The following is a 12917-nucleotide window of genomic DNA, read 5'->3' as shown; positions in this document are numbered from 1 at the left end:
GTCTCTGCCAAGGACTATTCCTCTGCGTTGCCTGAGGCACAAGGGCTCTCGTCCCCAGGACAAAAGGTGGTGTAAGAACTAGGTGGGAGGAGTTTGAATTCTACCACCTGTAGGGCCCGGTGTGGCCCCTGCCCCCTGCCCCCTGTGGCCTCAGATGTGGGAGGGCGCTCTAGCATTTAGCTGGAGAATAAGCAGCTGGTGTTCTTGAGGAGGCAGTTGCTGTATCCACACAGGTTCCACAATGCCCGGGGTAACTTGGCTGTTTTACTCCATGCTGGTGCTGCTCCTGCTGGCCCTGCTAGGGGCTGCTCTGTTCTTCTGGCAGCATACTCCAGCAAGGAACAAGATTCCCAGGGCACAGAGGCGTAGAGTGGTAGCTTTGCAGCAGATGGAGGCACTGGCAAAGCGTCTCCGGCAGCAGGTGGGTGGATATCTATACGTGAGGCCCCCAGCCCTCCATCCCAATAGGTGGATTCCACCTCAGGACCCTTACTCTGTCTCTTTCAGAAGACAAGGAGCCTGGGGCAATGGGGGAGAGAGGACAGTCCCCCACCCCTAGCTCTTCCCATGCTGGCTTTTTGTACTGCTGTCAGTTCCTACTCCATCCATGTCCTTTGAGCCCACTGAGGTCGGGGGCAGTGTGTTTTCATTGTTCTCTCAGTGCCCACACAAGACTCAGTAACATGGTGGGTGTTCTCTTGAGCTATTTGTTAAAATAAGATAAACTGATGGAAGCAGTTGGAGGCAGGAGGTCTCCTTCAGGTCTCTTCCAGCCCCTGAGTACCCCCAAGCCCCCCTGACACAGGAACCCTGGTCTACATAGTCTCTCTCCCATCCCCACCCCCACTGAGTTCTGCAGATGTTTGACAGCACCTGATGCAAAGCGCAGGGTGGTCATTGGAGATGGGATCCTCCCAGGAAGCCATGTGTCTTTTTTTTTTTTTTTTACAGTCTATTTCTTTGTTTGTTTTGAGAAAGAGACAGCACGAGTGGGGGAGGGGCAGAGAGCAAGGGAAAGAGAGAGAATCCCAAGCAGGCTCCGCACTGCCAGCACAGAGCCTGATGCAGGGCTCGAACTCACAGAACTGTGAGATCATGACCTGAGCTGAAACCAAGAGTTGGGTGCCTAACTGAACCACCCAGTTGCCCCAAAGCTATGTGTCTTAAAAGGGGCTTTTGACAGCTTAGGTGGTGACATTTCAAGGCACTGGTGCAGTTGTTGTGGCTGGGCGAAGGGACTGAGATATGGGTGTTGGAGCAGAACCTGCCTAGGGTGGAAGAGAGCAGGGTGGGAAGGAGAGGCCGCTGACCTTGCACTGTTCCTGGGCTCTGCTGTGGGGCCTGGAGGATGTGACAGCCCCTTTCTGGGCTCCCCAACTACCCTACAAGGGGTGGTATCTTAGGGTCCCCAACTTTGGTTGATGGTGGCTGACTCTCTGGGAGCCCCGGGAGTGGGGGTTGTGGATAGTGCCTGAGGTGCCATCCCCATGCTCTGGAGTTCCTGAGTGTCCTCTGCCGTCCCCTAGATGGTGATTGATGGCCCCAAGGGGCAGCTTCTCTGCCCGAGCTGCTGCAGTTCCTGAGAATGTGTATTAATATTAATTGGGGCTAATTAGTTGGATAAATCAATCTGCCCCCAGAGAGTAGCTGCCCCTCCCTGGTTGATGAGGAGGAAATCTGGGCTAATGGGGTTGCTGTGGTGAATCAGCATGATGGAGAGGATTCCTGTGTGTGTGTGTGTGTGTGTGCACCATCAGTGTGTGGTGGTGGGTTTGGGTTCCTTTATTGCACACACCAGAGCCTTCTTATGTGTGTCTCCTGTGGTTTTATTGTGTACTGGTCAAGTGTATGCTTGGCTGTGTTGCTCCTTGTGTTTGGTTATGTGCTTGTGCTGTGTGTGCCTGGCTGGGTGTGTATGAGTCGTGTTACTGGTTGGAGCATATACATCTAGATATGTGTGGCTGGTTTGGTTTTGAATGTTTGGTTGGGCATGTACATGGGTGTATGATGTGTGAGGACACCTGGTTCTGTGTGCGTCTGGGCATCTGGTTGGTATACAGGTGGACATCTGGGATATGGGGCTACTGGGCCGGGTACCCGGGGGTGTGTGTGTCTGGTTGGCTGGAGGAGTGGAAGGGGTGTGGGGTGAGATCACCCATGGTGTCTCCAGCTTCCCCCCGAGGCTACAGGCCTCTTGGCTCACAGTACCTTATTCTCTCCCCAGCAAAGCAAACCCAGGGATACCCTCAAGGCCTCAGGCATCCAGCTTTATGTCCCAGGGAGGTGGGAGGCTGAAACATAATAGGTCGCACCCTGGCAGGGTTCAAACTAATGCAATTCAGTTCAGCAAAATTTTACAGAGGGCTCCTCTGGGTCTTGCCTTTTGCTGGACCCTGGGGACAGATTCATAATAAAGATGAATCTGACATCTGACTTAGACTTGCCTTAAGGATGCTCCTGGTCTGAGTGTGGTGAAGGCCAGATGCCTGTGGAGCTGTGGGACTCGGCAGGAAGGGCTTTGCACCATCTGGACAGGGCTGGGTGGGGAAGGCTTCCCAGAGAGGTGGTGTTGGAGCTGAGCCTTACAGAATGCGTAGGAGTTTTCCAAAAGCAGGAAGGACGAGGAAAGGCAGTACCAGAGAGAGAAAAGCCTGAGAGAAGACAGTGTTCGTGTAGACCACAGAGAAAAAATACTCCTAGTCAGCTGGAGTAGACAAGCTTCCCATGGCTGCTGGCTGCTGGCTGCTGGCTAGGAAGTTCTGGTCACCTCAGGGGGAAATTAGCCACCCTAAGGGCTGAGGGTTTTTATGATATTAAACATACTTAACAACCATTTGGAAATATTAATACTATATCAATTTACTAACAACTTTATATTTTCTTTGATTTTCAAACCACAATAGGAGGCAGCAGCAGTTAAGTGTGGAGAAGGCCAGATGTCCATGGAGCTGTGTGACCTGGCAAGAGGGGGATTTGTTCTAAACCAAAGCATATGTTAAAACAACTTGAAAATGATATAAGTTAAGACTCAGTTCTTTCATCAAATTATCCTAATAATTTCCAAGTAAATTGTTAATTTTTAGAGAACTGTGGGGATCTTTTGATGTAGCTATCATCTTTGGAAGATGTCCTTATCTTTCAAAGCTCTCCCAATAAACTGAGAGTCGTTAGGTGATTTGTAGTCTCCTTAAGCAGATACTATCCATCAACATCAACAATGTTCCTTGGGTGTGTACACTTCAAATAATTCCTCTGTGCCTTAACATACTCATCTCCACAATGGGGTGATGATTATAGTTACAGTACTCAAGCAAGTTCATAAGTGTTTACAGTGGCACCTGGCACACAGGTTTTTAGAGAGATAAAACTCACACAAGAGCCCAGGAGGGGCAGAGAAAGAGGGAAACAGAGGATCCGAAGGGGGCTCTGAGCTGACAGCAGAGAGCCTGATGCGGGGCTCGAACTCACGAACTGTGAGATCATGACCTGAGCTGAAGCTGGAGGCTTAACCTACTGAGCCACTCAGGCACCCCTAACAAGCGCCATATAAATGAAAGCTCTCACTTGAGTAATAATAAAACTAATGTCCTTGCTGAGTGGGCGTTTAGTGAGTTTCAGTGAATTTGTTCTGTTAGGTGGAAGTGGCACTCAACCAAGTTGGTGAACATGTTGCTGGACCCTTGAGAGCCCCACCCATCCCACCAAGTCATTGGAGCGTCTGCCATACTGGCAGAAGAGCAGTCCCAGCAGCCACCTCCAGTGGCCCCCATTAGTGCCCTCTGCCTGCTCTTCGCACCTCTCCCCAGCTCCCTGAGAGGCTGCCATTTTTACAAGTGGCCATGTGGGGACAACTGCAGGGGAGCACTAGCCTCATGGGTCCAGATGGACATCGGGCACTTGCCGACCAGGGTGCCACCAAGGGGGCCACCTCTCCAGGTAGATATGTAGGAGTCAGGATGGGCATGCAGTTTTGGTGGGTGCCTGTGGGTCAGTGTGTGCTGCGATGGTCCTCGGCGGGCCCTACTGGGGCTCCTTAGGGCTGGGGGCCACAGGGCAAGGGATGAGCACAGTCCTTGAGGGAATCAGAGACTATGCCTAGAGGGTCACTGCTGGGCTGGGCATTAACCTTTTACCTGCTGTGCTGTGAAGAGAAGGTGGAATCCCATGGCAGGGGCTAGGGCAGCTGGGGGTGGTGGAGTACTCATGGGAGTGGCTTTTTGCTAAGTGACTCAGGAGGATTTCAGTATTTCAGCCACAGTGCGGCTGTAGAGGTGCATTCTAGCCAAATGCCCACCCTATTCTAGAGGCATCCAGGTCTGGGCCCTTCTGAAGGTCTTTGTGGCACGCAGGCAGGGAATTCCAAGCCGAGGCACAAGATGACAAAATGGCACAGAGAGTGGAGGGAATGCGCAGTGTGGCTAGAGCAGCAGAATACAGAAGTAGGGCAGGGAAACAGGAGGCTGGTGAAATGGGCCTACAGGGATCCAGGCAGGGAAAGGGCCTCGTACAGTGCCTGGCACCCAGGAGGTGCTTCATCATAAAAGCTTCCCTCCCCAGGAGCCATTAGAGGGTGGTGTAGACCTTAAGTCTCTCCACTTTTATGACTTTGGGCCACAGAATTAACCTCTCTGTGTTTCCCTTGTTGGTGAAGTAGAAATATTGATAGTGAAAGCACCTATCCAAGGGATTTTGTGAGGATTTAATGAAATGGTGCAAGCAAAGTGCTTAACATGGTTGCCAGCCACACAGTAAGCAGTCAGTACACGTGAATCTTGGTTTGTAACACACATTATACATTTATGGTGAAAGCCCTGTAAACCGTACTGAGGAGAATGGTTTTATAACTTTATACTGAGGGCAATTGGGGCCTATGGTGTCACAGCATCTGAAAAGGATCACCTAGGCTGTAGTGAAGTGGTTGAACTGGAGGGGTAAAGACTAGAGTCAGGGAGGCCAGTGAGGAGGCTGTTGAGAAAACTGAGAGACAGAGAAAGTTCTAGGCAAGGAGTCTGGTGAGTCAGAGGTGGGAGATATGAAGGAGGCAGAACCACCTGTCGGCAGTACTTGTGGGTAAGAGAATGGTCACTGGGGCCAGACTGGTGTGGATCCAGGCTCTGCCACTTATGGCTTATGTGTCCTTGGCAAGTAGCTCTGTGCCTCAGTGTCTTTTCTACTGTAAAATGAAAAAATAATATGCCCTCCCTCCTTGGGTTGTTATAAGGAGCGACATGAGCTATTATATGTAAAATGCTTGGAATTTGGCCTAGAACATATTAAGTGTAATAACACATCTTCCATGTGATTGAAATTAGCTATTATGACTATCGTCAGAACTGGGATGTGAGGGAGTGACCCGGGATGATTCTGAGGACTATTGCTCTGACATGAGCATCATCACTTGGGAATTTCATGATGAACAGATTTGGTATTAAAACAATGAATTCTGGGGTGCCTGTGGATATGTGGGTCAGTAAGTGGGTCTGAGGCATGGCAGGAAATAGGCCTGGGCTGTAGTCACAGGGTAATCGGGGCATCCTTGGGACACATCTGGCTGCTGAAGTCACCCAGGGAGGGTGGGTAGGTAGGGAGAGAGGAGGCCAAGTCCTGAGGAGCACCAACATTTATTTACAGGAGGGAAGAGGGGCAGAGGGGACTGAGAAGGAGCCACCCAGGGGCAGGAGGAAGCCAGGAGAGTTGAGGGCACAGAGAATTTCCAGAAGGAAAGTGCCTAAGAGTCAGATGCTACTGAGGAGAGTAAGATGGGGACTAAGAAGAAACCAAGAGACTTAACAACCAAGAAGCCTTGAGCACTAACTTCCGGGGAAATCCCCTTGTCTGCCACCTCCCCTCTCCAGGACCAAGAAAGGCCCACTGTGCTGTCTTCCCACCCAGCCCCCACTCCAGCTTGTAGGCATCAGGGTCTCAGCTGGGGCCCAGGACAAAGAAAGACTATTTCACCTTCCTGAGTGCCTGCTGTGCGCTAGGTCCTTGTCTTATCACACTTGCCTCTGATAAGAGTCCTGAGGGGCTGGTGTCACTCCTCCCCTCATACTCTGAGGGCAGTAGCTGGGTAAATCATGATTGGCTTCTAGTCCTTTCTTCTTTGGAGAGACCTGGGCCGTGGGAGGGGAAGGGATCAACCCTGGGTTACCCAGCTGACCAGTCCTGTGTGTGGTCAAGGCTGGGTGCCAGATCTCCTGACACTCATGCTGGATCTTGCCCTTTCCCAGGTCAGATCACCAGAAGTGGGAGGGCTGGATAGGAAGGAAAGGTGGGATGCCAAGGTGCCCCATGAAGGCAAACCATACAGAGATGAGCCTCAGTTCCATAACCCCTGAGTTCCAAAACGTGCATATAGAGTCACTCTCACTGCACTTGTGCCCCTTTTGGGTAGCAAGATGAGGGGGCAGGCTCTCCTCTGTGCCAGGCCTCAGGATGGGCACTGGAGAGGCAGAGGCAGAGGAAACATCTGTGCCCTGTAGGGCTTTCATGCCAACCTGGAGACAGATCAGGAAATGTTCTTCATGCTAAAGGAGAAGCACAGGAGCATGTGCTGAACACATGGCTGTGTGTGCAACTGTGTATCCAGCGGAGTGTGGGGATGTGATGCTGAGTGTGTAGGAGTGCACTGGAGTGGATCAGTCATTGACCTCTGTCCTCCCATCTCCACAGGAGCCATCCCTGGACCCCAAGCCCATCCTGGAGCTGCCCCTGGAGACACTGGTCCAGAAGCTGCAGGATGAAGAACTCAGTGTAGAGAGCGTCCTGTGTAGCTACTTAGAGGAGGTGGGGGTCTGGGTCAGGAGTGGGGTGGGGGCTAGCACCTGTTGTTGTCCTACTCAGAGGAGGTGGATGTCCGGTGTAACATCGTGGTGCTGCAGCTAGCTTGGGAAGGGGTGCATGCCACTGTCATCTGCCATTTCTATCCTGCTCTGAGTTGGGGTGGTGGGAGGGGCTGGTGTGACTGAGTGCCCCATCCCTGGCCTCACCCTGAGCCCCTTATCTGGTCTCCCTCAATGTTGCTCAGGCACTGAAGGTACACCAGGAGGTGAATTGCCTGACGGATTTCCTGGGTGAGTGTGAGGAGCAACTACAGGCATTGAAGAAGCTTAGGAAGACTGAGAGAGGCCTTCTTTATGGGGTCCCTGTCAGCCTCAAGGACCCCTATGACTGCAAGGTGAGCTGGGAGGTGTACGTTCACATGTGTACATGTCTGTGTGTGTGCCCATATGCCACTGAGCCTGTGAGCATCTGACTGTGTGACATTGGGCAAGCTACTTAATCAAGGATGCAGAACTAGAAAGTGGCCAGTTAGGATCTGAACCCAGCTCTTGCCCACCATATTCTTCTGCTACTTGTGAGCTCTCCTAAGGGTACAGCGTGCATGTCTGAGGCCATGACAACGTGTGTGAGTGGGAGCAGAGTAAGGAGGAGAGTCTGTCCATTGGATGGTTCCATCCTGGCCCCTATGGGCTGGAGTTAATGTCACTTTCTTGCAGGGCCATGATTCTACATGTGGTCTGACCCAGTTCCTGGAGAAGCCAGCGGCCAAGGATGGGGTCATTGTGCAAGTGCTCAAGGCTCAAGGAGCTATTCCCTTTGTTAAGACCAACATCCCTCAGACACTGTACAGGTCTCTGAAGTGTGTAGGCAGGGGCTGGGTTTGGGGCTGGGCTCAGGACTGACAGCAACACAAAATCCCAATTCAGAGAAGAAGGTGAGGTGGGGGCCAGTCAAGCAGATCTCGAGGATCAAGGTTCTTGGGCAAGTCTTTTCTGCCCTCTGAGCCTCAGCTTCCTCATCTTATAATGTCTGGGTGGACTCCATAGTCTCTACAGGCCCTCAGACTCTGAGGTTCTGAAGAGTTTCATCTCTGTGTTTATCCCAGTTTCTCTAATTGTTTTTCTTATCCCCTGTTCTCTCTCCTCTCCCTCAGCACTTAGTGTACCTACTTTTGTGAGGAACCTGCTCCCAATTCTGACAGCAGGGCTGTGGGCTCCTGTCCTTAAGTTAGGAGTTGTGGTTGGTGTCCACTCTTGGTCTTTCCTGTGGCAGTAGGCCCTCACCTCAGCTGTAAGGGAGACTGGGAGACTCAGCCCCAGGGAGGAGTTTGGGAGCCAAAGAAGCCCTGGGGTTGATTCCTGGGGGGATCAGTCTCTACATGGGGGGGGTGTCTCCCCAGTTAAACTTTCACCTCCCAGCCCCTTTTCTTCTGCTTCCCTCAGTTTTGATTGCAGCAACCCCATCTATGGACAGACTCTGAACCCTCTGAACTTAAAGAAGACACCAGGGGGCTCCTCAGGGGGTGAGGGAGCCCTGCTGGCAAAAGGAGGTTCCATCCTGGGCATGGGTACTGACACTGCTGGCAGCATCCGCGTACCAGCCAGCTTTTGTGGTATCTGTGGCTTCAGGACCACAGGATACCGCCTCAGGTACTTGGTGCTGGGGGGTGGGGGGAGGGGTAGACTCAGCCCAGTGTAGGGGAACAGAGGTGTGGGGGGAGTAGTGCCAAGCAGGCCCCTCAACTCTTATTCACTTAGCTCAGTACTAGTGAAAGTGGCTAAAGACAGGAGGGCTTCAAATAACTCTTGCTTCAGCCCCAGATAAACACACCATGTTTGGTACAGGTGGCAGAATAGACCTTCCACTCACTCATTAATTCATTTGTTCATTAATTCATTCATCTTTACATCTATCCATCTACCTCCCTGTTCCCTTAGTCATTCATTGATCCAACCGTTTTTCCATCTATCCATCCTTTGTCCATTCATCCACCTATGCAGTCATCATCCCATCAATCAATTTCACTATTCACCCACCATTTAATTTATCTAACAAATATATTGAGTGTTTCTTCCGTCACTGACACTGTACTAGTTATTTGGGCTATATCAGTAAGCAAAAGGACACCTATCTCAGCCCTTGAAAATCATATATACATCCTTCCTCCCATTTGTTCATCTATCCATCCATCCATACATCCATCCATCCATTTATCTCCCCATCTATCCACTCATCTAGCTATCTGTTTATCCATCCATATCTGCCTCTGTTCATTCATCTACGTATCTCAGCCCCACCATGAGAACCTACACTGTGGTGGCCCCTGTACTGGGGACACAGAACACTCTCAGACCCAGTCCCTGTCCCCCTCCCCCACTGCTGTGCTCTTAAACATGCAGATGGATTAGTCAGAAAGTGATTGGAGCTCTAAGAGAGTGTCAAAGCTTGTCAGAACTCACAAGATGAAGCTGACATTTTCTTCAGCAGAGATTTATTAAAAGCCTAGACTTTAAACTTTCAGAGGCAGGGCAAGGGAAAGGAAGTCTTCCTGGAGGAGGCAGAATCTGAGCTTGGTTTTAAAGGATGGACATGCAGGGATGGTGTAGAACCTAGAAGGCTGTAAACTGTGAACAGCCTACTTTGCCTGGAGTAATATGTGTGTGTCGAAGGGCAAGAATGGGGAAGCTGTGAGTTGATCCTCCAGAGCCTTGAAGTCAGTCAAAAAGATCAGACTTAATGCTGTGGGCAGCAGGGTCATGGGAGGGTTGAAGCAGCTCATCTTCCTGGGTGTTGGGCCCTGGGGGAGTGCTTGGCTGGGTGCTAAGGCCTGGGCACTCAGGCCCTTCCCTTCAAGTGCTGAGGTGGACTCTGGGTGGGGGTTTTGCAGCCTCTCTGGAGTTTCCAGTGCTGTCAAAGGCAAGAAATCAGGTAAGCTCCTGTCTGTGCTTGTGTCCATACCCATTCAAAGATACACTTGCCAGCCTTCCTCCCAAGGACATTTCACTCAGCCCCTATCTGAGACAGATTAGCCCCACTAATGATAAAGAATGGATCCCACCAGGCTTCCCCTAGTCCAATGAGAAGTTCTTCCTACTATCTAGCTTTAATCTCTCCTACTGGTCTTTAGATGTTTGGCCCCAGATGAGATTCTTCTTTCAGGCATCAGAGCTACTTTGGCTGGTGTGCCAACGCTACCTGTCCTCAACCCCTGGCCCAGGTTGGCCCCAGGGCCCTTTAACCCTGATCACGGTCCTGAGCTCCACCCTCTGAGGCCAGGCAGTGGGGGTCCCCAGAGCAGAAAGGGTGAGAGGAATCTGCCTCTTCTGTGTTCAGTGACTACAGTGGCTGGCCCCATGGCCCGGGATGTGGAGAGCCTGGCCCTGTGTCTGCGAGCCCTGCTAAGTGAAGACATGCACCGACTGGACCCTACTGTGCCTTTTATGCCCTTCAGGGAGGAGGTGAGCTGGGTTGGGGAACAGGCCACCTCTCCCCTCCCCCATTCCTCATTGACCTGTCTACCATCTGACCATCTTCTGTGGAGACCTCCTTTCCCAGCCCATGGTACAGTGACCAAGAAGCCTCTATGCTCAGTCATGTTTACATCCTACCCCTGCTCGACACCAGCTGCTTTGGCCTCTCAGCTACTTGGAGTCATAGCCAATACTGCCCCCAGAGAGGGACTTCATCATCACATACCCAACACACACAGACATACACTCAGCAGATATGGTTTAGAGAGTCTGGTATCTGGTTAAACGAGGCTGTTAGTCCCCTAGGTAACCTTAGCCAAGTCACATCTCTTCTCTAGGCCCCAGTCTCCTCAGTGGTATAATAAAGAGGTTGCACCTGAAGATTTCTCCAGACTGGCAGCCTTCATTTATTCAGTAGTTCATTCAACAAAATGGTACCTACTATGTTCAGGCTCTTTGTAGTTCATCCTAATATTCACTATATAGAATAAGCATTGTGCTTCTCCATTTATGGGCGAGGAAACTGAGGGGAAATGAAATAACTTGCCTATGATCACATAGATAGTAACTGGAAGAGGTAAGCTTTGACCTCAGCCCTGTCTGCTCCAGAACCCTCTCCATAGGGAGAGTCTCTGTCTACCATTCATTCAATGTCTACTCATCTGATTCCCTACTCACATCCTAGTATAATTAACCTGTGATCATTTTCTGTCATCTATTATTTGTCTCTACTGATCTTTCCATCTCCATTGTCTCCTGGCTGTTTTTTTTTTTTTTTTTTTTTAGCTTAAAGATCTTTGTGTCTATTCATCTACTTACTTAACTGCCCACCCACTCAATTCCAATCATCCATTCTCCCACCCACCCATCTATCCATTCAACCCTCTGCCCACCCACCCATTCACCATCTCATACATACACCCTCCCACTCATTCATGAATCTATCTACCATCTATCTACCTATCCACTCCATCCACCCAATCATCATGTCCTCATCCATTTGTTCTTCCAGGAGTTTCTCCAGAGGACCTAGAGCCTACAAAGTATGTAGAGAGTCTCCAGGGAGCTCTTGGGGAGCCTCTGTAGATTCCCCTGGGTTGAAAACAGCTGTGTTCCAAGGTCCCAGCCTACAAGTCTTAAGTCTTTTTTTTTTTTTTAATTTTTTTTTCAACGTTTATTTATTTTTGGGACAGAGAGAGACAGAGCATGAACGGGGGAGGGGCAGAGAGAGAGGGAGACACAGAATCGGAAACAGGCTCCAGGCTCTGAGCCATCAGCCCAGAGCCTGACGCGGGGCTCGAACTCACGGACCGCGAGATTGTGACCTGGCTGAAGTCGGACGCTTAACCGACTGCGCCACCCAGGCGCCCCTACAAGTCTTAAGTCTTAAAGAGGTGTAGTCTCTCCTGAGAGCCCCACCCAGCCCCTCTTGCCCCCAGGTATACTCCAGTAACCAGCGCCTTCGAATTGGCTTCTGTGAAACAGATGGCTTCACCCAGCCATCTCCTAGCATGGCCAGGGCTGTGAGGCTCACCTCCAGGCTGCTCCAGGATGCGGGACATCAGGTAGGCTTGCTTACCCCTGGATGGGGAGGGAAGCCAGACTGGCGAGGAGACTGGGCTGGGCCATTCTTGGAGAGAAAGGAAGTTATATCTGAGTTTGAGCTGCTAACATCACTGTGTTTCCCCTAGGGTTCCTGGAAAAGACTGATGGGTGCAGGTGGGGGCAGGGTGGGCCCCACCCTGTGAGGAAGGCATCAAGATTTTGCATCCTCCCCCTTCAGTGGTGGGGACCAGGGATTCATTCCTATAATTCCTATAGATTTGGTTTCTCCATCAAATGGCTGTAAGGAGAACTATGTCCCCAAAATCATTTCCCTCCCCAGCCCCTGCCTCCCTCCAATGTCTTGTCCTGGTCCTGTCTCCCCTTTGAGAACTGCTGGTTGGCCACATGTGTACTATGTGGTCTTGGGCCAGTCTCTTAACCACCTGGAGCCTCAGTTTTCTACCACATAGGGCAGCTGTGCAGATTAAATGAGCTCACATATGTGAAGCACTCAGCATGGGGCAGGATCCCAGTGAAGCAGGCAGGGCTGCCTGAATGCCATGGCATCTCTGTGTAGGGTGAAGGGCTGGGCATGGCAGCAGAGGGGTTGGAGTGGATGGAGATGAGTGGCGATTTGGTATCCTCTCTTTAAATCCTGAAGGATGCAAAGAGAATACCAGGCAGGGTGGGAGGAGCCCCAGGCCCTGACTCAGCCTCTGTCTCTCAGGTCATCCCCTTCTCCATCCCCTATATAAAGTATGCTGTCAAACACCTGTTCGAGGGGGGTCTGTTTGCTGATGGAGGGGCCACCCTTCTGGAGAAGCTGTATGTTTGTCAGGATTCTGACATGGGGCATGGTGAAAACAGGGTTGGGGATGGGGCTGGCAGCAACCTGTGCCTTAGGAAGGGACTGCAGGCCTGGGTTGGTGGGGTGCCTCTGGTTAATTGTGTGACCTTAAATGGCAAGTCAGCTGTTTGGGCTCCTTCTTCATCATGCATGGTTCCAGGGTGGTGGTGGTGGAAACAGAAGAGTTTCTTTGGGTCTGACCTCCTTCCATGGCCTGCCTCTGGAATGGGAGTTGGGTGGGTACGGGAGCCAGTCAATGGCTGAAAGGCTGT

At 51.2% G+C, this 12917-nt stretch overlaps 1 protein-coding gene across 1 annotated transcript in view; it reads left to right on the top strand.

Moving 5' to 3' along the window:
* The first annotated feature begins 241 nt into the window (after nucleotides 1-241).
* The window catches only part of LOC124514361 (vitamin D3 hydroxylase-associated protein-like), a 38885-nt gene continuing 26209 nt past the window's right edge, over nucleotides 242-12917 (top strand). The window contains exons 1-9 of the mRNA XM_047082356.1: nucleotides 242-421; nucleotides 6673-6786; nucleotides 7028-7177; nucleotides 7500-7633; nucleotides 8226-8432; nucleotides 9671-9711; nucleotides 10117-10241; nucleotides 11693-11818; nucleotides 12526-12623. Of these exons, the coding sequence (XP_046938312.1) occupies nucleotides 242-421; nucleotides 6673-6786; nucleotides 7028-7177; nucleotides 7500-7633; nucleotides 8226-8432; nucleotides 9671-9711; nucleotides 10117-10241; nucleotides 11693-11818; nucleotides 12526-12623 (1175 nt within the window). The remainder of the gene's footprint in view (nucleotides 422-6672; nucleotides 6787-7027; nucleotides 7178-7499; nucleotides 7634-8225; nucleotides 8433-9670; nucleotides 9712-10116; nucleotides 10242-11692; nucleotides 11819-12525; nucleotides 12624-12917) is intronic.

This window comes from Lynx rufus, unplaced genomic scaffold (assembly GCF_022079265.1).
Source record: "Lynx rufus isolate CCGP_SWC_20201006 ecotype Redwood Valley unplaced genomic scaffold, mLynRuf1.p SCAF_2, whole genome shotgun sequence".
In the NCBI taxonomy this organism is placed as follows: domain Eukaryota; kingdom Metazoa; phylum Chordata; class Mammalia; order Carnivora; family Felidae; genus Lynx; species Lynx rufus.
The sequence above is the reverse complement of the archived record's forward strand: the minus strand, read 5'-3'. Positions and strand labels throughout refer to the sequence as shown.